Here is a 25788-nt window from a genome sequence, read left to right on the forward strand (position 1 = left end):
TATTACAATACTACAAAGTAATAGCTCTATATTGTCCATAGATATATAAGTAGCAAAGCCTCTTTTGGAGAAGCATAAATGGATGAAACCACCAATGATGCAGCCCTTTTAGCCACTCGGTACCCATCAGCTGCTTCAGGTGATCCCCGGGAAAACCAAGCCCGAAAGCCTCCTTCTTCAGCTTGACGGCTTCCCTCACCGCTCACCTTCGGTTACTGACACCAGGCACCGACACCTTCAGGCCACAACTCTTTTTCAATTTGCTCACATAAGTGGAATACCAACGGGAGCCAAGAATGTACCTTTATTTAGAATTTAAAGTTACAGAGTAGTTAAAGAACACAAAACATTTGACTGCTAAATATAAAAAAAGTCTATGATGAAATAAAGCTGTTCACTGTGTCCTTATTGTATCACATAAGCCACATTGTTGTTCCAACTTCTTACTTAAGCCCTCGGGGCTTAAAATAATAAAAGAAAAAAAAAAGAGCGGAGTCAAGTCAGCGTGAGCCTGAAGAAGACTTTCATGATAAACTGGCGTTCCAGTGTCGTTCGTTGGGCAACACCTGACAGAGTCGCAAGCAGCAGCTGATGGTGGGTTCATAAAACACTGTGTCACGTTCCTCCACCTTGGCATTGGTCTCGCTTCTTTTCTGATGCTCAGAGCGGGCGAACAGCGAGGGTTTAGGATCTTTAATCAAAGTTTTCTTCGTCACACAGCCCAAGTCTGTGAGCACCTGCAGAGGAGAAAGAGAGGGTAACAGCAGCTATAGAAAATAGGGCTGGGCAACGATTAAAGTTTTTAATCTAATTAATCACATGATTTCCCTGATTAATCACGATTAATCGCATTTGTACGCAAAATCCAAAAATGAATCCAAAAGTAAGCATTTAGTTTTATTTTAAATGTACTGCCATATGAATGAAAGTGCCATTACATTTGTTGTGCAAACACACTTTTAACATCAGCATTTTATGTAGAAGCCTCGCTCCACTGTCTGTTTCCTTGAATGACTTGCTGCTATCAGTTGGGTGTTTTGCCTTTAAGTGATATTTTAGACTGGAACTACTACGGTGAGAAGACAATTCAACTTGGCTGTAACTGCAGGAGTTTTTTTAAAATTTATTTTGAAATACGTGCTTTTATGTTGAAACAACGAAAACAGGAAGTAGCGCTGGTTAGCACCGTGAGCTTCACACAGAGACCGAGGAGCACCTGTAACGGTGATGTTACCTGCTAGTTTATTTTTATTTTATTACTCCATGCTTCGTGGTGTTTGCTGTAACTGTGTGGATCCGCCAATTACTTTCTTTTCCGGTTCCGCAGCAGACATTTACAAAATAAAAGGTTGTGAGCAACAGACTTTTACAAAATAAAAGGTTGTGAGCAACAGACTTTTACAAAATAAAAGGTTGTGAGCAACAGACTTTTACAATAATAAAACCTGCGTTAATGCACGATAAAATATTTATCGGCGTTAAATAATCAACAAGTTAACGCTATAATAACGAATCAACTCGCCCAGCCCTAATAAAAAGGTAAGTTGGCTGCGTACTTTGGTCTATAATATATTGCATATTACCAGATAAAACTATTTCACTCCTTTTACTTTACTTTTCAGTAACGTTAAGATCCATTTTTAATCATTCTAGACCAGGGGTCGGCAACCCGCGGCTCTTTCGTCCTTATGCTGTGGCTTCGCGTGGCTTGGCAAAATAAATGAAAAAGTATCTAATTGAAGTGTATTTTACTTGTGTTAGTTCGTTTTTTTTATTTTTTATTTATTGTAGTTCTGAATTGGAAGATCATTGTGATCTTGAAATATTAAAACAAAATAATATTTTATTATTTAAAAATTTTTTCGCCGCTCAAAATACTCACCGAAAGCCGGTATATATGCCGACCAAAACGCTGTGCATTTACTGAGACTTTCAACCCCAGGTAGGGTCAAGTATGGAGAAATGTAAGAAAATAAAAATATCTGAAGGAAATAGAACATTTAAAGATGCCCGGGCAGATTCATTTGCATTTACTTCCGACAAGAGTGGCTTACCAGGTATGCCTCATTTTCGTAAGCAACACACTATAGTTGTTTATACAAAGCGTAAAGGTAAAAAAATAATATCTTCATTTTAGATGTCAATAAGTATTTGCGGCTCCCAGTGTTTCCGTGGAAACCGGGTCCAAATGGCTCTTTGAGTGTTAAAGATTGCCGACCCCTGTTTTAGACGTTACATTTTTCTATCTCAGTAGAAATTTGAAGGATAACGTAACCACATGAATTGTGAACTTTGGTTTCAATAACATTAGAAAAACAGAAGGATTCTTTGAAACCATTTTAGATTTTGGCCAAATCTAATCAATCATCATTGAGCTGATTGCAGGGCTTCAACAGAAGCCTAATGCTCCCGTGATAGCACAGAATATGCACAGAGAACACAAGGCAGGAATACACAAAAGAGTAAAGGTGAGCTGACATGCGGCTACCATGTGAGAGTCTGTGTGTTTACCTGCACAAGCTCCAGCACCGCAACTGGCTGCAGCACATCTTTGTAATGTTCCACCAGAGTCTGCTGTGTGAGGCCCGGCCGAGACATGATGTGGTAAAGAATGGCCTCCAGCATGCCTTTACACACCGTCCTGTTCAGCTTGCCATCAACCAGGCGCCACGGCCGGCTGATGAAACTCATGCTTCCCCTGTGTGGAGTAGATTGGAGATGGAAACGGAGAGAAGAGATTAATAATAGGGGAAAGCTCTACACTTGGCAAAAAGATCCTTAAAGCCAGCATCTCAGAGGAGATACTCACTCTTCATCGGCTGATCCCGTCGGTGGAGAGCATACCTCTGCATGTCTTTCATTACCTAAACCGCTCTTTCTGGACCTCAACTTCCTTTTTTGATCCTGTCTTTTTTCAGTTTCCACCTGTCCCACCTCTCCACCCCCGTCCTCTTCAGGCTGTGTCTGCACTTTCTCCTCCTTATCCAAATTCAGCAATCCGTCTCCACTTTCCTCGTCTGCCCTCCCTTTATGCTCTTCTTGCTGTTCTTCCTCGTTGGGTTTCTCTTTTAGGTTACTCCATTCATCCACACTCTCTACATCAGCACCGTCTCCTCCGTCCACAGCTTGTTTCTTTGGAGGCGGTCCCTCCGTCTCCCGATTCAGTTCTCTGCTGGATCTCTTGCGCATGAAAGGGATGTTGTGCCGACTCTTCAGAAAGGGAGACTTCTCCGATTTTGAGTGAGAACGAGACGACTGCTGGGATTTTACAGTCAGCAGCCATGGTTCAGCATGCCGCATGAGCACCCAGCGAACACCCAAACTCCCGACCCGCACCACCTGGCCTTCTTCTTGTAAACCCTGGAGCAAAAATTACAAAAAAAAGAGAAGTAAATAAGTCACATAAAAAAAAACAAAAAAACCCCACCACAACTTGCTTCACACTGTGAAAAAAATCTAATTGAAATCAGTGCGTGTTTTCATTGGCTAAAGAGCATTTAAAGAACATTTCTGGAGAGAACTGAAAATATTTATGAACTGATACTCCCAATCCAAGTTGGCTGAGCCCATAGATTCCTACCAAGAAGGAATCTTGAGGCTGTCGCAGCTGCTAAAGCTTCTTTGACCGAGTACTTGGTGTAGGGATTGAACACTTTGGTAAAAGTTATTTCAGGCTTTGGAAAATATCTTCAGAATAGCTTCAGAAAAATCAACGAAATGCCTGCGTTGACTTTGTCACTCTGGTGAATTGATGAGAAAATTAAAAATACATTTTTAACGGTGTGAAAGAAACTTAACGAAATTAGGAAAGTCTGATCAATGTGGATAATTCGGCCGGGTGTAAAAACTGTCTGTCACTATGAGTGGAGCACCGAGACACACGGAGGGATGGAGGCTATCGAAGCGTGTTGGTAGAAGAGGGCTGAACAAAATAATGCAAGTTAAACTAAACAGTGTAGAAAACATAAACCACACAGAGTTGGTTTTTCTTTTCATTTTCTTTTAATTAGAAAGCAGTGAAAGCCCAAAATACAGAACTTTAAGGAGGTATACTTCTAGTTCTGTGGGTTTACTTCTACATTTTATGTAAGACTCTTTTTGATAAAAAAAAATAAAAAATTAGGGCTGGGCAATGATTCAAATTTTTAATCTAATTAATCACATGATTTCCCTGATTAATCGCATTTGTACGCAAAATCCAAAAATGAATCAAAAGTAGTGTATAGCCTTTAGCATTTAGTTTTATTTTAAATGTGCTGCCATATGAATGAAAGTGCCATAACATTTGTTGTGCAAACACACTTTTAACATCAGCATCTTTATGTAGTTTTTATGTAGAAGCCTCGCTCCACTGTCTGTTTCCTTGAATGACTTGCTGCTATCAGTTGTGTGTTTTGCCTTTAAGTGATATTTTAGACTGGAACTACTACGCTGAGAAGACAATTCAACTTGGCAGTGTTTACAGATGACTTTGGTTCTGTCGACTCTGCCGTCTGGAAGAACTTTAAATGAAAATGGCCGAGTAAAAGTTCCGTACCCTTCTCTAGGTTTGGTGGATCCGCCGATGACTTTCTTTTCCGGTTCCGCAGCAGACAGCAACAGACTTTTACAAAATAAAAGCCTGTGAGCAACAGACTTTCACAATAATAAAATAAATAACAAAACCTGCGTTAATGCGCGATAAAATATTTATCGGCGTTAAATAATTAACAAGTTAACTCGCCCAGCCCTACTTTTAATATCTTGATCATCGTTATCTTAATATTTTGCACCCCCACCACCAACACTCCACACTAGTTCAGATTCAGTCACATGCTTCACATGTTCATTTTCACAGGTCTTTGGTGCATTTTTCTCAGGTTGGTAACATAGACGAAGCCTTCCCCAACAGCCGAGCATCCGTTTACCTTCAGATACTGCTGCAGGGTCCTGGTGCAACCAGACTGCGGCTCCAGCAGGCGCAGATGAGCCGCGTGGAGGTGCTGCTCGTCCAAGCCGTTTTCACCAGCTTCATCCAAGCTCCTCCTGAGCCGAGCGCACACGTCTATGTCCTGAGCCGTGTATCGTCTTTGCTGAGTTAAAAGCCTGTCACACTCGTCCACACTGGGCAGAGAATGGAAGGGTGGGCGGATGTAGCAGGTGAGCAAGGATGGCAACAGGGACGGGCCACATTTGGTCAAGTTCAGCGGTGGAGAGTCTAGAAATAAAATCAAATCAAATCAAATCAAACTTTATTTATATAGCACCTTTCATACTAAAGAAAAAAGCAACACAAAGTGCTTTACATAATAAAATCAGTAATAAAATCAATTCAATTCATAAACTCACACACAACATCACACCGACAACCACACTGCACACATACTACCCCCCCACCACCCCCAACATGAGCAATATCAACAACCAGCAACAACAATCAACATTAAAATCAACATTAAAATCTGGCTTGAAAATCAAGAAATAAAAATAAGAAGGTTTTTCGTGTAATCAAAATTAGCAGCACAAGTCACGACTGCGCGAGTACTTACTCTCCTCGCTGAACAAGTGGTGAGCGGGTGTGTTGCGCAGCTGCAACCTCATGATGCACGACTCCACCACGATGTTATCGTTGTTGTTAAGGTTACGCATTTGCACTGGGGAAACACGAGACAATTAGCAAATATGCTGCAACAAACATTTACATAACAGATGAATACATTATTCTATTTTTCCTTTTCTAATGAAATAACAGATGTTTAAGGAGCATTCCAAAAAAAAAATAGTAAGATATTAATTTCACCCCAAATAGATCAAATATATCCACCGATTCATTTCTATGACTTATATGATTAAATCATGACATTTGAGGAAATGTATTGATCCACAATTTTTACGCATTCCAAAACATTTCTCAGTGGTTTGCACATAAATTAAGGCTCCGTTTAGCCAACACATACATCCTTTCTGTTGCATATTGTGTTTAATAGTTGTATGAAAAGGACGTGTAGGCTTTATATCAAAGAATATAAAAGATAACATTTGTCTGTACATCAAAGATTTACATTTTTCTGTCTGCATTTGTATTCAGATCAGTTTAACATTACTATGTTTTGCGTCTCGTTTCAGTAAATTAGCTTCAATGCTGCTCTAAATATAATTATCAAAATTAGCAGCACATTGGCTTATAAGGAAATAAGGAATACTTCATGAGCTAATGGTACTTGCAAAAACAAAACCATTTCCGCTGTTACTCAGTGTTAGATTTTTTAAGTTAATCTTTCATGGATTCTGTTGCTGGAAATCAGACACAAGAGAAATGTCACGCTTTACATATACAGAAGCTATTAATCTGGGAAAAGCAAAGGCTTACCTATGCCAGGTGAGCTGTACCCTCGCATGATCAAATAGTTGGTATGTGAAGCTTGGTGTGACGTCACTTGCAGTCGTTTTCTCGCCTCACACTCTTCACCATCATCATCGTCATCATCTTCCTCCAACGCAGCCATACTGAAGAGAGGAAAAAAAAAGGGCCTCAAAATGACCTTGTGTTTGCTACCTGCATGTTGGCTCTTTGTTTTTGCTTACAAGGATTTATAGAACTTCTTAGTTGCTAAAGAATGAATGCCTCTGACTAAGTTACTGGTGACATCAATTCAGGCTTTTCACACTTAATAGCAATCTTTGAGGATGGCAGCTAGGAAACAGTCTGCTATTACAGCTACCTCTCATGGGTAAAAAGTGCATCTTGTGACTGACACAAAGCCTTAGAGAATGACAACTTTCCTTTCTTGAACTGTAAGTTTAATTCAAACCATCGCAGACCCTATCAATGCCAGACTTTCAACTTGTTCAGTTTAAAGTCATTCACCGGTTACATTTCTCTAAGACCAAACTGAACAGGATGTTTCCCTGTGTTTCTGCTACCTGTGATAAATGCAAATTAGATGACAGGACTCTGGGTCACCTTTTCTGGTCTTGCCCTAAGCTTCTGAGTTTTTGGGATGACATTTTCCACTTGTACAGTGTTATATACAGTAAACAGTTGATCCCTGACAGTCTTCTGATAATACTGGGCTGTTCCAACTTCTCTTTCACTCTTCCCTCATCATTACAACAAGCCCTCATGTTCGGTATGGTCGTAGCAAAAGGAGTCATTCTTAGAGAATGGAAATCAGTTTCTCCTCCCTCTTATATAAAATGGTTGAATGATATAGTTTCTTGTATTTATCTGGAAGAAATTCGATATACTCTGTCAGACAAGTTCCTTGAAGTCTGGGGACCCTTTATTGAGTATATTAGAAACGACAGGCATCATGCTCTGGACTAGCTACACTGGACACTATTACTCTGTCTCATTCTTTTTTGTACTGTCTGCATTGTGCAGCTACTAATCTCCTACCTATGACTTTACCTGCTCCTGGCTCTTTGTACTCTTTCTCGGACTTTAAAATCCATCCCTGTTCCTTTGATTTGTTAGCACTGATATGCACAACTGTAACCTTTGCATGTCTATATTCCTGTGGGCTGACAGTTTGTTTTGTTGTATATTTCTTGTGTTTTATATGTGGTTTATACCTGAAAAACTTTATAAATAAAGTGTTAAAACAAACAAACAAACAAAAAAACAGACTTCTGTGAACCATAACTCACCTCTTTGCTACATCGTTGTCCACCAAGCTGCTGTCCACCACCACTATCTGTTTAGGGATGGACACGTGGACGTTCAGCAGTCCCAGAGTCATCAGACTGAGAGACGCCACACAGGCTCCACCTGGATAGCTCAGAGAGAACCGCAGCATGTCTGACACATCTGGAGGATCCACTGAGGCTTGAGGAGCTGCACCCGAAGCGGCCGACTCTTCTGCTGGCTCTTTGGGTAGCTGATCTTCTGTCAGCTCTTTGTTTGATGACGCTTCATTTGATTCAGATGGGAGGGAATATTCTGGGTTCTTGTGTTGTTCTGATACGCTTATCTCCTCAGTTTTCTCATTGTTCGCGTCCAACTCCATCAACTTGTCTTCTCCTTCCATTTTACTTTGGACGTTTTCTCCTTCCTTTGTGGAGTCAACACGAGCAGCTTCTGGTTGTATCTGCGGTTCACCGACTTCTCTGCCGCCTTCCTTTCTTCCACTCTGCTTTTCTTTTCTTGCCGACTCTGTTTTTCTTTCCAACACTTCCTCGCCGTTCTGTGACCTTACTTCAGTCTCGTGGTGGAAAGTGGTGACGGGCCTTTCATCTTTGGTCCCGTTGGTGATCAAGCTCCTTAAGAAGCAGAAGGAGTCGGTGCACAATGACTGAGGAAAACGCCAAGAAAAAATCCTGTCAGGAAGAGGAAGGACACGTGAGGATTTCAATAGGTTTCTTCTTACAGCAAAAAACATTTGAAAATCATAAAAAATGTGCTTGCTGGCAGCTGGAACGGAAATGTAGTGAGTTGACTATAGATAAGAAGCAGGATGTTCAATTATGTGAACTCGCTGATGCGACGTATGTGTGACAAAACAAACACGGGCAGAAAGACCTCAGTAACCCTCACTGTCTTCAAGTGGTTGCATACCTGTAGTAGGACTGGGACAGCTGGTAGGACATGGGTAAAATGGGCAGCGCTCGATTCTTCTTTGGCCCAAATGACTGATTGATACGGCGGCGGTTGACGAGGCGCCTCTTCCTGCATTGGATGAACACTTTGCACAGCAGCTCCTGGTCATACTTACTGTACGTGTGGAAGGTCTAAGAGAGAAATTAGTTTCTTTATTTTCTCTTTCTGTGAGAGGCCAACGATTTAAGGACAGAAGTATAAAACTATTTCAAACATAGACTTCTTTAAAAACATGTCAACGTGTCTTTTACTGTGAAAATTTTAAGTTATGTTACAAAAAACAAAAAACACAGAGCTGCAAAGCAGAAGCGCCCCATCCCTGCATTCTATTGAATTGCCATCAGGGGGCGACAAATGTGTTAAAATAGATCTTTTTTTTTTTGACGTTTATGGAAAAAAATGACAATTTCTCATTTGATCTATGATCAAAGCAAACATTTTCTTAACGAGTTTACAGACTCTCACTATTTTTACATCTCATTTAGAAAGGATGATCTACATTTTGTGAGCTACGGCTAGCCTAGAAATCTAGACGCCCCTAGCGGCCGCAAACAGCTTTTTGCTGTACGGGTCTGGCTTGCTAGGCTAAGCTACAGCCTGATTTTGATTAAAACTGAAAATATATTGTGTCAGGGTCTTCATTCGGGCAGGGCTTCACTGTGACTGACAACCTGATACCCAACAGGATCACTTAGTTTTTGCCATTTTCCTTCAAATCCATTGTTCGCTTGTAACTCCGAGGTTCATAAGAACAAAACAGTAATGGCCACTAAGCTGAAATCAAGGATTAAGTCCACAAGTCCAAGTAGGATCACTGTATCATTATCATTAATATTGTATTTGTGGTTATTCTATCTATTTAAAAAATGCTTAAGATGACAACAGAAGATTTGATCCAAAATACACAGAAGAATTTGAAATATACTGTTTAAAGTGGCACAAACTCAGCGTTTGCCTCGACCGAAGTGCTATAAATAAATAAATAAAGAACTCTCACAGAACCAGTATTTTGCTCAAAGAAAGGGTGACGATGATCCAAACAAAAACTGAAAGAATTTAAATTGCCGGAAAATGAATAAAAATTTTTTTTTTAAAAGTTCAAAAGCTTAAACGTTTGAATCCATCTGAATTCAGTAAGTAAATAAATGTTTGTTTTTATGTTTTATCAGTTATCTGCGCTTCACATTTGCAGAACTTTTGCACAGTGTTTTATATTCTTAATTTCCTCACTGAAATGTTTTGGGATTCGGCTCACGGAATTTATTTTGGGAGAGATTTCGTGAAAATGGGCATAAAACTGAAGACGGTACCTGAAAGGATCTGGAGGACTTCATCTGACTGTTCGTCATGGCCAGAGTGCTCTGGATCAGATTATGCAACACAATGCCATGAATGTCATCAATGCTGTTGAGGAGACACACAGACAGTTAACATCTGCCATGATGAAAGAAAAAAAAAAAAAAAAAAATGGCATTCAATGAAATTTGTCTGGATTATTACCTGTTGAGAGTGTCTTTGCATGGGACCTGTCTGCCATCATCTATTGCGGAAACCTTGTACCTGTAAAACATGCATTGAGCAATTTACTTTGAGCGCGGATGCTTTTAAATCCGCACATCAAACCTCTTGCCAGTCTTACCGAGCGAAGAGCTGCTGTTTGGAGTCAGGCATGATCGCATTACGAGCGTTCATGACAGAGCTGAACTTCTTTCTTAGGAGCCTGACATACTCCGAGAACGCTTTGGCACAATCCTGAGAAGAAACGGGTGGAAATACTCAAATCTCAAGCCAAAAAGTCAGCCTTCAACAGACTCTACAAAGCAAGTACACGAACGAAGAGACACCTCAGGTTTGTCGGGGTCGGAGGGTTTCTTCTCCTCCAACAGCCTCATCATCGTTTTGTCCTGGTACACCTCAGCCAGACAAATCCTACACCGCAGAGACTTGTTGAGTAAAACCTCACGAGAGACCGATTAAAATATGTTTCTGTCTACCGTCTCTACCCACCTGTAGTTTAGAAGCGTCTGAGGATTTTTGAGGATGTATCTTGAACGACGTCCGACAGCAAGAGATGTTTTATCTACCGATATCTCAAACTCCGCATGTAGCAGATCTCTTACCACACAGTAAGGTATGAACGGCCTTTTTAACTGCAACACATGGAAAAAAAAAGGGCTTTACAATTCGATCCAGAAGAGGATGATTAAGAGTGAATGGAAAAATGCACGAGAGTCAGCAAACACGACACAGTCTTTATTTAATTGAGTAGTCATTCATTTGTGCAATTTTTGTTGGATTCATCACAATAATGGAATTTTTCTGAGTACGCAGCATAGAACAAACAAACAGAAAATTAGGGCCCTATACTAAGACTGCCTGACAGTTTTCTGTAGAACTGAGTGGACATGTATTTGTGCGAGTACCTTGCTATTGAGCAGGAATGAGGCCACAGAGCAGAGCATCATCAGTGAGTCCTCCCGTATAGACCAGTAGACTCTCTGTTTGGTCATCATTTTCAAGGCCTTGTGGTCAGCCTCATCGTGGGCAGGAGTACGTTTTTTAGGCTCTTCAAGACAAACAACACAGATATTCTGTCAGCTTTCCATTTTCAGGCCTACATACTTCAGGGTAAACCACACACAATGCACCTTTCCTCTTCTTGCGTGAGCCCTTGACGACCTCCTTTTTGCTCCTCTTTCTCTTCTGTCCCTTTCCTCCGACAACCTGCTGGTTTCTGGAGGCCGGCTCTACATCCACCTGGAGACGAACACACCACAGAAAATACAGTACAGTGTAAATGCCCTCTAAAAATGTCTTCACACATTCAGGACATTCAGCTGAGGTCATTACCGAGTGGACAAAAACCGTTCAACCCATAAATGAATGTGTCTTTGTTGACAAAGCATTTCAACATTCTGTGGCACAGCCTGCAGTAACACAGTTTTCTTTATACTGGGTGTAATATAATAATGAGAAATTTAACGAAAACATGCCGGCCAAAGCCTACAGAGGGGTAAATTCGACTGTATGTGGTTCGTAGAGTTCTTCTGCCCATACAATTTGTACTAGTGTGGTCTTTCTCAGTAGAACAGAAAAATAGTTCACCTGCTTCTCAAACCACATCTGTCTCAATAATCTCAAATAGATGAATGAATTCATAGTAAATAATCTAGAAGTCGCACCTCAACATGTTCTGTCATCAGGGGCCGCTTGTTGGTCAAATAACGAGGTGAAGTGTTTCCTCCTGTTGTAGAAATCGCTGTTGTTAAGTTTAGGCACAATGTCACATTGTAACAAGCTTCACAAAGAGCTGTGCAAGGTTTGAATACAGAAAGTGGTTTAAAGGAAATGTACCGTCTTCCAGGAAACTCACCAGCTTGGAGAGCAATTCTCAGAGCATTTTTACAGACGAGGCTCCTCAGTCTGATCTTGATCTGTGGCTCCTCTGAACCACTTGGCTTCTAGAAATTATAATAGAAGTTCAAAGTGCTTTCAGTCTGTATGGCAGGCGTATGTATAGGCAGTGGAAATCAACAAGCTTGCGTTTTGAGTAAATACCGTTTTACAAGCCAGCAGGTGATTGGTCCAATACCAGTTGCGTTTAAGATGACCAAAAAATTCAGAGTCCAGACCTCCTGCTCCTTTACCGTCTCCTGGTATCGACCCGTCGTCACACACGTCAAAACTGCCCCTGATGGTGTTCGTACGGAGAAGCATTCGTTGGTTTGACTTTGCACGCATGAACTGTGTCCGTCATGAATTTAAATGCATTTATGATCACAGCAGATTTTTTTTCACAATGCGAGTTTGCAGCTGACGTGATGCCAAATACAAGCAAGTGTGGCATAAATGTCATGTTAGTCCTAAATGGTAAAATCCATATTTTCAAACCAGTAAAGATGAGGATACTTAAGCTCTACTTAAAGTAATGCAATTATAAACTTGTATTTAAAGGCGCTCGTGTCACTTTTCTTTCTCCATTCTTTTAAATCTCCATTTTAAGTCAAAACATTGTGATACTCCACTTACTTTAGCAGGTAGGCCATTCCTACAAACACACTGCGATCATGAACAAACGAAGGAGCTTCATCCTCTGCGACATTTCTCTTATTACGAATGACCCCTTTTAAAAGCAAGGCAAGAGATAATTGATTCACGTCATCAATCTTTTTTTTTTATCTTTTTTTTTACAGCATTCATTGCTCTGAGTAAGCATGCAGATGTGTTTTTCACATGTTTGTACCCAGTGGTGTATTGAGGCAGACACACATCATGTCAAACCAGTAGCTCTCCACATCCTCAGCAGTGCTGAATGTGTACTGGCGCCTCTCAAATGGTTTGTCGGGAGACTCTGCGACCAGCCAGTAGTGAGGCTCAGTGTTGGTGGTGTCAACAATCGTGGCGTTGCGCTTCAGATACACAAACACCTGGATCAGAGTGAGGAGAGAAAGAATAAAAACGTGTGAGAAGAAAATCCGCTCAGGTTTTGCTGCTTCTTTTTTGTTTTTTTTCCACCTCCATTTACCATTAACTTAAAGGGATAGTTCACCTCTTTTGACATGAAGCTGTATGACATCCCATATTAGCAATATCATTTATGAACATTTTCTTACCCCCCGCTGCGTCCTGTGAGCAGAGTTCCAGCCTCGTTTTGGCGTTGATGAAGGTAGTCCGGCTAGTTGGCTGGGGCCACAAAAATAAAGCGTTTTGCTTCTCAAAACAAAAGAGTAATACATTTGCATCACAAAATCGTTCTCCAGGAAAAAGTCAGTCCTAACAATCACTTGGCGCTATTTGTCTGCACGGTCTACACAGCACGCAGTGATACGAAGGGAGAGAAAATAGCACCAAGCGATTGTGAGGTCTGACTTCTTCCTGGAGAACGATTTTGTGATGCAAATGTATTACTCTTTTGAACGCATATTGTTTTAAGAAGCAAAACGCTTTATTTTTTAAACCCCAGCCAACTAGCCGGACTACCTTCGTCAACACCAAAACGAGGCTGGAACTCGGCTCACAGGACGCAGCAGGGGGTAAGAAAATGTTCATAAATGATATTGCTAATATGGGATGTCATACAGCTTCATGTCAAAAGAGGCGAACTATCCCTTTAAATTCATCCTACATGTTCAATTGTTGCTCATTTCCCAACACTTCCATTCCAAAACTAAAAGCCGTAATGCAATCATTAAATTCATACCCAGCATCACAACAAAAATCAGCACCAACATTTGTTTTGCTTTATCATATTCTTTCTTTGTGCACTTGCAGTAAAGGACTCGATGCGATGATGATGCTCAGTACCTGGTCCTTCTCTTTGAACTTCTCTACAAGTCCAAACTGCAGCAGACCCATGTAGGCCAACCTCTGCAAGTTCTCGTGAAACGAGTGAATGTATTTCCTACAAAAAAAAACAAACAAACATTGTGCTTCAGCTTTTAGCGACAGTGTTGCTGTGTTGCAGAGAGAAAAATGACCACGTAAGAGTGAACAGGAAAAAGAAGTCACCGTTTATAAAGAAGCTGTCTTTTCATTCTCGCAGGCAGTGCTCTAACAAGACAGTGTTGCTTAATGGGGTCACTGAGATATTCCTCCAGCCCATCAACCTGTGGACACATGTCAGGCATGTACGGTTACATACTGTGTGGTGTTCCATCTTTCACATGAGCTGCGAGATATGGAATTATTATATCGATTAACACTCTTTTTACCCCTCTTCTTTGACTGCTTTTAACTGTTTTAATTTTTGTTCTATTTTTTTATTCTCTTTAAATTGCTTGTTTTTATGCTGCTTTATGCTGTTCTTTTAAATGCCTTGTCTTTATGTAAAGCACATTGAGTTGCCTGTGGTATGAAATGGGCTATATAAATAAAGATGCCTTGCCTCATTAAACTAAAATCATTCACATTTAGTCACCAGTCATTAAATTGACATATTTAGCAGCTGGCCAAGGTTTTGTTGTCAGCCAGATGGCCTTATATTGGACTCTAGAATATTTTGGTAAACAGGTGTTCAGGTCCTGTGGCTGAAAAACAAGCCCAAATCATCAGCCCTCCTCCACCGTGCTTGACAGCTGGTATGAGGTATAGCGGCCAAACATCTCCACTTTTTCTAATTTACTGTCATGAACTTTAACATTCAACACTCAGAGACGGCTTTATAAACTTTTCCCAGAATGATGGCAGCAACAATTGGTTCTCATTGTTGATGTCTTTCCTCCTTGGCATTGTGTTAAAACTCTCCTGACTGCATGCACCTGAACATTATGCATCCAGCAGGAGAGATTTCCTGTCGGGTAACACGTGGCATCAATTTCTCCCTTTATTAACTTTTTTTTAATGTATCTGAATTAGTACGAACAACTTCCACACAGAACAGGTCTTTGCCTACAGATCTGTGACACGTTGTCTGGATATTTGGTGGCTAAAATGGAAACCCACAAATGTTAATTCATTAGACAAGCAAGTGGGTTGTAAGACTGATCGAACACAGCAATCACAAATGGAACCTGAAGATTATGCCACCATAAAATGACTTTTTTTCCCACATGTCTGGTCAGTGAGATGTATTAGACTGCAGCCTTTTAAAACCTGAAGAAAACTTTGATCTCACCTTGTAATTGATTTGTGTGAACTGCACAAAAATGGACAGAGGCAAACAGAGGAGCAGGTCGCCAACCATTGCCCAACCACTGATGAAATCCTTGTGTACACGGACAGGAGGCACGAACCTCTTCCACGATTCCTCATCAACATACACTGTAAGAAACACCAAACTGCTTAGTATGGGAAAATTAGTAGAAAATTAGGGACAGATAATGAATGAAGAAACTATTAGGAGTTCAAATGAAAGCCTCTTGGAGATTCATAGTTCTTATACAATGCTCTCACCTTTCATGTCGGACTCAGATTGACCGGGTTTTGATTTCTCATTCAGCGGCTCCTCTTCATTATCTGACGTCTCATCCAAGTTCGACACAGTTGAGCTTTCTTTATCTTTCAGGTTCTGTTTTGCTTGGTCGTTCGGGTGTTTGGCGTCACGACTAGAGCTGTTTGGGTCTGTTGCCATTTGACTGGCTGAATCAGTGGAGTGATCTCGGACCGGGTGCCCATAGGCGAGGTACCAGAGGAAGTTATGAATGAGACGCAGACGATGCATCTTGGGTTGGAACCCCAAAGTCTTACCCAGTCCTCGAACTATAAAAACAGAGACAGAGAAATGTAAGAAACTCAAAAGACAGAGGTCAGTCATTTCCTGTCTTATATCATAGCAAAATATTTTTGGAGTGTTGACTGTTGATTAAACATAGCCTTGGCTAAATCCAAAATCCCAATCAGAGATCGGGTTACATTGTGAGCGCAGGTTTTATTCATCGGGTTCAAATGCACAGATAGCGTGCTGCTTAGTTCAGTGGGAAGATGTTATAATGCAGAGCTGTAAAGAACATAAACTATGAGTGCTGGACAAATACATTCATTTCACCATTGACTGCACTCTCAGTGCCTTGCTGGTGTTTTCTGGTGTGACAGCTGCACCTTGGAGCTTTTGAACTTTTTATTGAATACAACAAGCATTTTATTCTAGAAGTGATCAACTGTCTTCAGCAGCGTATGACAGACTCAGTCGCGTAAATATTTTATCTCGCATTAGCACAGGTTTTATTATATATTTTATTTTGTAAAAGAAAGTAATCGATGGAGAAGGGTATGGAACTTTTACTCGGCCATTTTCATTTTAAAGTTCTTCCAGACGGCGGAGTCGACAGAACCAAAGTCATCTGTAAACACTGCCAAGTTGAATTGTCTTCTCACCGTAGTAGTTCCAGTCTAAAATATCACTTAAAGGCAAAACACACAACTGATAGCAGCAAGTCATTCAAGGAAACAGACAGTGGAGCGAGGCTTCTACATAAAAATGCTGATGTTCAAAGTGTGTTTGCACAACAAATATTATGGCACTTTATGGCAGCACATTTAAAATAAAACTAAATGCTAAAAGCTATACACTATTTTTGAATTCATTTTTGGATTTTGCGTACAAATGCGATTAATCGTGATTAATCAGGGAAATCATGTGATTAATTAGATTAAAAATTGTAATTGTTGCCCAGCCCTAATAATCATACAGCCTCCCTTTGGCAGGTAAAGTGTGTATGTTACCACGGTGACAGTGCCAAGTAAAAAGAGACCTCATCATGACACTGAAAACTTTAGGATTCAGGATCAACATGCTATGGTTTGTAGTACACCCGACCAAATGTTCTTTCTCGTTATAGTCTATTAAATTCAATGAAAAAGAACCTGTTGTGGGCTTGAAGTCCATGCCGTCTTCACCAATTCCACCTTTTGGAAGTGATAAGGAGTTTTGTTGTTCTCTGGCTTTCTCTTCAGCCTGCTGCTGTCTGTAGGACAGGAGACAAAATGGCACAGAAATGGTGTAAAATGCATTTCAATATAGTTACAACAGCATTCGGCTCCCAAAAGAAACGCACAAGAACCAGGTTCTTTCTTTTTAAGGACTTGCAAACAAACTTAATATCTGGAGCCCATACTTGCTCTTCGATCTGATTCATATTTAGCCTTTGGCTTTCTCAGTTCTGCACATCAGAACTTTGAGTTCCTTTAAAAAAAAAAAAAAAAAAAAAAAAAAAAAAAAAAAAAAAAAAAAAAAAAAAAAAATCGGTGGACTTTGGGGACTTAAGTTATCTGAATGGGTCAAAAATGAAATACTTTTCACAGATTTGATTTGAAGTTAATTCGTATGTTCTTACCGTACAGCTGAGTAAGAGCTGGAGATTTTGAACCGGACTTGCTCAATAAGTTGACCAACCCTGTCGTCGTTGGGTTGAATGGATGGATGAACTACCATGTCAACCTACATGTGCCAGAAGATCAGAAAGGAAAATCAGGCAAAAAGAACCCCCAACGTTTTATTGTTGTTGTGTTATTCCACTGATTTGCAGGGCAAACATTCGTCACTACATGGTTATCCAGCCATCTCTCTCTTTACATCTCCCTAACTGTAACCTCAGATGATGATGCATTCACTGATCCTCATTAAGTGGGAAGTGGAAACTCTTTTGCTCTTGCTTTGACAACAACATCAAATCTCAATATTAACATATCAATTATCACTTAACATAAGTAATAAATAAACTAATAAAGATCTACCAGTACTCTGTTCAATGTTTTATATCCTGACAATGGAAATCTGAAATCTGATCAGCGTTCTTAAATCTTTTTACTGGTGGAAAGTTATAAATTCTTATTTTAGATGAGGCAGACCCTGAGTAAGACAGTCAGTCACACAACGACCTAAAATGATCAGTTTGAATAAAAGTGTCTAATAACGGATGAAAAAGGAGTTGCTGTAGTGTCTCTTCGTATTATTTTGACCAAAGCATGTTACAGGTATTTCATTAAGACCTCAGGAAGTTGTACCAGCTTGCAAAAAAGGGCATAAAATGTACCTTCTTGGTGATCCCGTCCTGTATAACAGTAGTTGTGTACATCTTGAGCAGGCCTTCTTTAGATAGAGTTTGGACGAGACGTGAAATAGTCTTTTTGCAACACTTCGAACTGAACCCATCCTGCTTCTCTTCATCACTGATCATCTTCTGCAGCCTATAAAAAAAGAATAAATACATAAAAATAAAAAGTTGATATTTTGTTTGAGGAATATCTCTTAACGTGGAATGAAATGCATCCAAAAAGTAAACTTTAGAATCTAAAATGAACTGACGGGAAAAGGCCCTCTATGATTTTAAACTTTTGGACAGCCTCGACAATCAGGTTCTTCCTCTTTAACAGGCGGTACGTCTCGTGAGACCTCTGGTGGGACAAGAAGAGGAGCAGGTCAAATTTCAACCTATTCTAGTCAGAGGGAAAACAAACCACAGGCACCGATCCATCAGACTCACCTGTGGCTGGAAAACACTATCGACAAGCAAAATGCTGTTCTCTGCCGGGTTATCAGCTGTGTTTAAATCCTCACTCTGAGGCAAAGGACTGGCATGACTGGAGTTGGATTGTTCTTGCTCTTTAACCGACGCTTGGTCTGATAGAAAAAAAAATTAAAATCCAAATTACAAATGAAAGCAGAACAAACATTACCCCGACAAACGGAAACACAAATAGTCCTGTGTAAAATACGTCTTGTTTCACTGTTTGTTTGTTTTAATCACACATCCTACATCTGAGGTCAAAAACAGAAGAAATAGAAATAAATATGACACAATAAAACATAGAACTGCGATGCCAGATCATTCTGCCAAAACCAAAGAACCAGCTGAAAATGCAGTTGATCTTCCAACAAAAACACTGCAAACAGCGTGCAAACAGAAATGTTTTTATATTGTTTAATCTCAGCGCTCTACTCTGCCCTGTTGTAGATCATAGCCGGTGGTTATAGATCAACTGAAAAGCTAAAAAACAAACTCTACTCTACATGCAAACAGGCAGACATAGTTTGTGACCATCTTATGAACGTAATGCAGAATTAATTATAAGAGGATTGAAAAAGAAAAAGGACTTCTATACAGGATGATTATTGAATTCATATTCATCAGTTAGACAGGAACACGTCTTCAAATGAACGCTTGTGTTTTAATAACCAGTGCACTTTCAGATAAAGTTGGGTGTGCAGATTCTTTCTGCCACCTAAATACACAGAAAAACCCTTGCTTCTTCTCTTATGTTTGACGGGTTCTGATGCATAGCTCGAGTTCAGCTGATAATGTCCATTACTGAGAATTACCTGGAGCTGGAGTGGACACAGAGTCAGGTTCCATACTGGTCACTGATCCACTGCATGCCAGAGTATCCCCTGAGACACGACAGGAGTTTAAATCATAGACGGTTGTAATAGACTATCAAGCCAATACTTTATCACAGGTCAGAAATGATGATGTGCAAAGATAAAAATGAATGCTCACATTTGGCTGGTGTAGGTTGGAGGACGGGAATGCCGGGTTGTGTCTGGTTTGTTGTCACATTGTGTTTTTCTGGTGATTCCTTTCTTTGTGCTCCTGATTTTCCTTTTGTTTCATCTTTTCTTCCAATCACGTCTTGATCCCCTCCTCCATCATCACACTTCTCTTTTTCCTCCTCTGCGTTTTTATTCTTGTCTACACCTGCTTTTTTGCTTTTCTTGGCAGCAGGAGTTTTCCCCTTTTTGTTTGCTGGCAACTTTGAGGACGTGGCATCTGAAATTTCGGGCGCAGAGGAGTAAAGCAGTTTCTTCCGTTCCTGCTCTTTAGCAAAGAGCTGGAGTTGATCACTGACTCCCACACACCTGCCAAGAGATGAGAGTGGAACAAATCATTCTGAATAATCATAAATAACAAGTATAATGAACAAATCTCATCATTTGATAGGATTTGATATTACTAAGTGCTGAAGCAAGGATTCAGAATTATATTTTAGTTTGTGGATACAAACCTGTGGCTGATAAATTTTGTAGTCCTCTGCCGACCCTCATCCTCCATAAATCCCTGCAGGATAAAAGTCATCACAAATAATTAACTGAAAAGTAGAAAAACTTACATAGAGAAGTTTAAAATTATAGTTATCCTTGTGGCTCTGTGAGAGTGAACGCATTAAATGCTAATTTCCAAGACATTTAGTCACAGGAATTTTTCCTTCCAAGAAAATAAAGGGCTCCTTCAAACTGTTTCCACTGCATTTGACTGGTTAAATCTGCTCTCTGACATATGATTTTCATATGTCAGAGAGCAGAACAATGGCTGTTTTGACATTCATGTGTGCGACCATCAATAATGGAAGAAAAAAAAGGCCTTTGGCCAAAGCACTTCGTCTCCATGTCCCTGTGCGAGCCCTTTCGGTAGGCTTGCCTGACTTAGACTTGTCTGTACTTCCAGGACTCTGACGCCGTTCTCACATTGTCAGTGCGGCATGTACATTGCATGCGCTCTGCTGAAGTGCCACCTCATGGCTGCACGTGTGCACTAACAACACCGACCTTTCTTTTGCACAGCTTCTGTGTGCACAATCGTGGTACATAATCTTTGCCTTCGTTAATGCCCATAAATACACAAGAGTTCAAACGTTGGTTCATAAGATTGAAAAGCAGACCACGAATTTGCCCAGTTGTAAATTGAGACAAGTCACTTGCAATTGCTGAAATCAACAGAAAATTCACCATCATGTATCAGGAAACAGAGAAAGCTGCATTGCTGCTATGAGGTCAATATGATGACTCGCAATTGTTTACCTCTCACCGAAAAACAGGCCCGACATAGAAAAGATAGATGGCAAGCAGCTTAGACATAGGTGTCATGCAGCTGGTGTGGATGATCTCATCAGCTAATGTGGGAGCTGAGATAAAAAAAAATCATCACAATCTGCACAAGCGCCGGACACACTGGGCTGCCAATGTGAAGCCGATGTGTTGAAAACGGAGTTTTAACTGTAGGAAACAAATTTGTTTAGGTGGCAAAAAAAACAGAAAGAAAAAGCGTAAAAACCAGGGGCTTACCTTGATAAAACCCTCCCTTTCTAGCTTTCGCCAGACCATGCGAGACTCCAGTTTCCCAATGTTCATTTTTACTGAGATGGCACTCTGTGGAATTCCCTTTGCACCAGATGACAGTACTGAATGAAGAGAGCAAGACACGGGAAAATTAAATGCAGTAGTCACCTGTTTGGATGATTATCGTGTTATTTTTAAGGTTTGAAAAGAGAAAAAGAATATGCAATTATGCTGGCTTTATCCATACAAGCCACACGTAGTAGATCTCTGTTATGGCTTCGCTGATACCACACAGGAGCTTTGTGGAAAAATGTTTTGGATTTCAGGGACAACAAATAACTTTATCTCTGCTGAATAACAGTTGTAAATTGCAAAGAAAGGACAATTTTGTGATTAAAACTAAAAAATAACTTAGGCAATCTTGTGTTTTAGTTGTAAATAAGTTCTGTGAGAGTTACAAAGACTTGAGGGACTTCATAAAAAGATCATTCTAGTTGTTAGAAATGTATTAAAAAAAAAATCTAAATACCACGATGGAATGCTACTCTGAGAACATCTGTGACCACACAAAGTTTCTTTGTTTCCACCCTCTCTGCATTTTTAGGGGGTATAAATAATTAATCATAGATTAAAAACAATCATATCAACAATTTAAAACTGACTTTATGCTTTACTTTAATTGCTGCCAGCAGCTCTATGTTGGAGTCCTCCAGATACTGATGCAGACACCAGACTAACCTGCACAGTCTAACTGTCATTGCAGTTATGTCGTGAGGTAATTGTCATATGAGGTTTAAGCTCTTTCCTGTTCATGGATTCCCCAAAGTCAGATGAAAACATCCTCCAACTTCTTTATAAGCTGGAAATTAGGAGGCTGCTGTTCTGTTTGAGGACTAATTTGCCCGTCTCTACCAGCTTAGAATCCGATTTGTTCGTCTCTTAACGGAGAGAGCTGTGATCAAACATACTGATGTGGTAAGCCTGCATTATGATGTCCCTCTCCATGAGTCGCCCCTCTGAAGGGTCGGCTCTTCTTCTTGCACCAGAATAATCTTCTTCTTCTTCATCTTCGTCGTCGTCGTCGTCATCATCTGCGACGCCCTTCTTCGCATACGGCTTTAAGAGTTTCACACACCGCACCAGCACTTTGCTGCCTGGAACACGAATGAAATAATGAAGTGCACTTTCTAGGCATTATATCGAAAACAGTAAAAATAAAATCTTTTGAACATCAGGACCTCTTATTTCTTAATATATATACAGTTACTCAGAATTACGAGTGAACTGATTAACTTTTGCTTGATCATATCTCGTAGTGGCACTGACTCCCAACCTTTTCTGTGTCTGTGTCCCAAAGCTGTGCCTCCTTTCGCAGTCATAATTTTCAGTTCTCACTCTACCCTTGTGATGATTAGCATGTATTTAGTGTGTTTTTATTATTCTCCAAAGTGTCCTTTATAGACCGAGCTAAAGCAGCTCAACAGTCTAGGCAGAGCTTTCCGAACCTTCATCTCCCTGGAAAACTTCTTCCTCCCACTTTTGTTGCATTTTGTCTTATTTTGTCACCACACTTACAGCTTTAAATATGCTTTTGCGACACAAATTACCCAACAAAAACAGACACAAAATAAAACTTCTGATAATTGCTTGCATTTACATTGTTTGTTTGATTTTATCCATTTATTCTGAATGCTCAGAAGCTGTCCATGATTTGAAACAATGTAGATTTAAGATATTCAAATAGAAAATTTAGAAAAATCATGTTCAGATTTATATTCTTCATGTTGAATTTGATACATAAAAGTAAATATTGCTCAAAACTAAAATTTCAAAGAGAATAATTCAATAAAAAAACTGCTTCAATCACCATTTTTGTTGGTGCAGGGTCCAGCGCTGGGATCCAAGTCCTCTAAAGGGTACTGGCAAAACTCAGTCAACTTGGAAGCTCGCATGTATCTAAATAAGCGTTTAAAAGCACCATCGTTCAGGTTCTGTAGGAGGGAAAAAAATAAAATAAAATAGCAAAAGAGGACAAACACAAAGTTAGTCACCATAAACAAAAAAACAAAAACATACCATCAAAGACTCTGAGATACTTACAAGATGTTCTTTGAGTATGTCCACAGTGACAAACTGATAAGGTGTCTGCTGGAGAAAGTTGGACACGTATTCCATCAGCATGTCGTACATGTTCCGTCTGAGGGAGCGGAAGTGGGGACGAAGTTGTCCAGGAGAGAGGCAATCACAGGGAGAGGGAGTGAGAGCCCATACAGAAAAAAAAAACGACCTTAAAGCTCTACTGTGCAGAAACTCGAGCAGTGTGTCAGCGGCTGACAGAGGACTGTAAAATAGCAATCTTTCTTCAGGGGATTTTTCTTTATTCAAACTAAAAAAAAGGTCATGTGTTCTATGCTGAACAGATTGCAAAGCCCTTTGAGGCAAATATATCATTAGCAACAATGATCTTTCGAGGTAGAAATGCCGAGCCGTAAACCATTTGATCTAGAGCAGAAAACAGACCTGTTTACATGGAAGCGTTTGAGCAGGAGAAGAATGGAGTGCTGCTGCTGTCCCGTCTTCGGTCGTCTGACGTAAGGCTGCATGGTGATCAGTTTATGTTTGACAAGAGACTTCCTCAAGTAGTGAAACTTCCGAGCGTCTGCCCTGCTCAAAACACAGCCCTGTCTGTTAAACTGACCACAGCTTAAATACAAAACAGCATTGTGGCTGAGCGAAATAACAGTGCGCATTTCTCCTACTTGAAAAGGCCTCCGTGCAGATCCCTTTGTAGCTCCCCCTGCCATCGTGCTCGGCCCACTCTTTCCAGAACGCAGTAAGAATCATTGCTGAGTTTTAGGTCTGGATCACTCTCAACCCCAATCAGGGCTCGAAATCGCACAACCTGAGACGCCACTACGACAAGTTTTCGCCCATACCTGAGAGCGTGGAAGTAAAAAAAAAAAAGAAAATGTGAAACACGACGGACATAATGATGCACTAAACTGAAATTACACCATTTTAACACTTGTCCAGGAACACTGAAGACTTTGACTTGGGCTAAACACACCGACGGTGATATTAAATATTAAATGAACTGATGAAATACATTTAACAAAATTATTTTCACAGATCACACGACCCACTGTTTATAAAAACCCAATAAAATGCCCTTTATAATGATCAGAGATGCGTTTTAGATAGTTATTTTCTGTATATCTGAGAAAGATAATGTCTAGCAGATCCACACTTTAGTCGGCAGTAGGCAGCTAGTGGTCCAAAAACATGTGCCAATTTAAACAGAAATCGATCTATTACGAAACAATCACTACCAACTTTTCCAAAGCCTCCTCCATGTCAACCAATGGGGTGAGGGACTTAGAGCGGATATGCTTTGTGACGTCTTTCCTCTCTTTGAAAAAGGCACAGGAGCCCTGTATCCCATCCTTGTTCTCTGGAATGATGTGAACGGGATAGATGTCTTTGAGTTCCTCAGAACTCTTCTTATTTATTTCAATGCCCGTCTCTGGGTCGATGTCACTAAACCTGCAAACACACAACAGCACAGGCCCCAAGGTACGATGTTTAAATGCTTTTTTTAAACTCGACATAGGACTCTACAATTAAAAAGAAATGCAACACTTTGTTCAGTCCTTCATTCAAAGAGTGCTGAAAGAGCTTTGAGGGTATTTTTCCCCTCATGCTATTCGAATAGGGGTGAATAAAACACACCACTCTCGAGGACAAATGTCATTTTGAAGCGAAAACATTTACAAAATGTTGTTTGACAGATGACAGACATCGATAAGTGACTGTTCTGGGGCTCTGGACTCTTAATCAAACAAAACCACAAGCGGGCTATCTGAGCTGCGTCTATAAGGAGCATCACAAACAGCCTCCAAAGCAACGCTGCATCACTACAGATGTCATGGAGGGGGAAAAAAAGCTTAAATTATTGACAGGGTGATCTGAAGTGATCTTGGATGATCCCACCGGAGGAAGCATGCTCTTCTCTTTTAACTTGACTTTTTCATGAGGACTATGAGAAAAATAAAGTCACCTGTCTACCAGCTCCACGTCCTCTCTCTCCTGTGGGAGCTCATAGAACCTCAGCTCGGTGTCGTTCACAAGTGACCTCCAGATAAACCCCTTGGTACATTCGTCGAGCTTAAGGGGAAACTTGGACGGTCTATCCTCTAGTCGTATCCAAAGAGTGGGGATAGTTATCCCGTCCAGTCCCTCCAAAGCCACTTCATCCGCTACTATGCTCAGCGCATCCATGGTATGCGACTCCCTGGGCTAACGCTGCCAGCTAGCCAACATGCTAACTAACTACCGGCTTTTCAGCACTCCGAGTGGTCATTAACAACTAAAAGGTTCACCAAATAATAAGGACAAACTACCGAAGTCCTTTCTTTCACATATTTATGTTATGGAAGACGAAAAAATGGGGAAAAACTGTTCACAATATGCTTGTTTACACAATGCTAGCACCACTAGCTCTTCCAGTACGTTTGGTCTGTAGTTGTGTACGTCAAAACTCAACTTTGACCTCACGCTGTGCGTCTATTCGGTAAAAAATAAATCCACAACCACAAGATGGCGTTGTAGTACATCTGGTAAATTATGGCCGGTGTAAAAGCAATTAGATGATGCACTGTATTTTGTTCATCCACACAGATTTAGTTGGAAAACGTCTACATTTAACAGTACAGTCAGTCGC

At 40.4% G+C, this 25788-nt stretch overlaps 1 protein-coding gene across 2 annotated transcripts; it reads right to left on the reverse strand.

Annotated features, from left to right (window-relative positions):
* Positions 1-288: 288 nt before the first annotated feature.
* Positions 289-25590, reverse strand: gtf3c1 (general transcription factor IIIC subunit 1). 2 transcript variants are annotated; one of them, XM_075464060.1, is made up of 40 exons: positions 25126-25590; positions 24402-24611; positions 23828-24004; positions 23589-23732; positions 23169-23265; positions 22936-23059; positions 22037-22222; positions 21075-21190; positions 20018-20070; positions 19513-19871; positions 19335-19403; positions 18499-18635; positions 18321-18409; positions 18049-18202; positions 17350-17453; positions 16880-16980; positions 15470-15775; positions 15192-15337; positions 14087-14184; positions 13883-13979; positions 12822-13005; positions 12608-12701; positions 12137-12269; positions 11952-12039; positions 11761-11822; positions 11227-11335; positions 11002-11144; positions 10586-10728; positions 10423-10507; positions 10218-10330; positions 10079-10138; positions 9889-9982; positions 8537-8709; positions 7630-8298; positions 6350-6486; positions 5529-5633; positions 4908-5197; positions 2810-3360; positions 2512-2698; positions 289-737 (listed from the first exon to the last, which is right to left on the reverse strand). In XM_075464060.1, the coding sequence occupies exons 1-40, from the start codon at positions 25344-25346 to the stop codon at positions 525-527; spliced, it is 6621 nt and encodes a 2206-aa protein (XP_075320175.1). In that variant the 5' UTR covers positions 25347-25590; the 3' UTR covers positions 289-524. The 2 variants fall into 2 exon arrangements, with proteins under 2 accessions (XP_075320175.1, XP_075320177.1); XM_075464062.1 differs by lacking the exon at positions 24402-24611.
* Positions 25591-25788: the final 198 nt, after the last annotated feature.

Source organism: Odontesthes bonariensis, chromosome 4, assembly GCF_027942865.1.
Source record: "Odontesthes bonariensis isolate fOdoBon6 chromosome 4, fOdoBon6.hap1, whole genome shotgun sequence".
In the NCBI taxonomy this organism is placed as follows: domain Eukaryota; kingdom Metazoa; phylum Chordata; class Actinopteri; order Atheriniformes; family Atherinopsidae; genus Odontesthes; species Odontesthes bonariensis.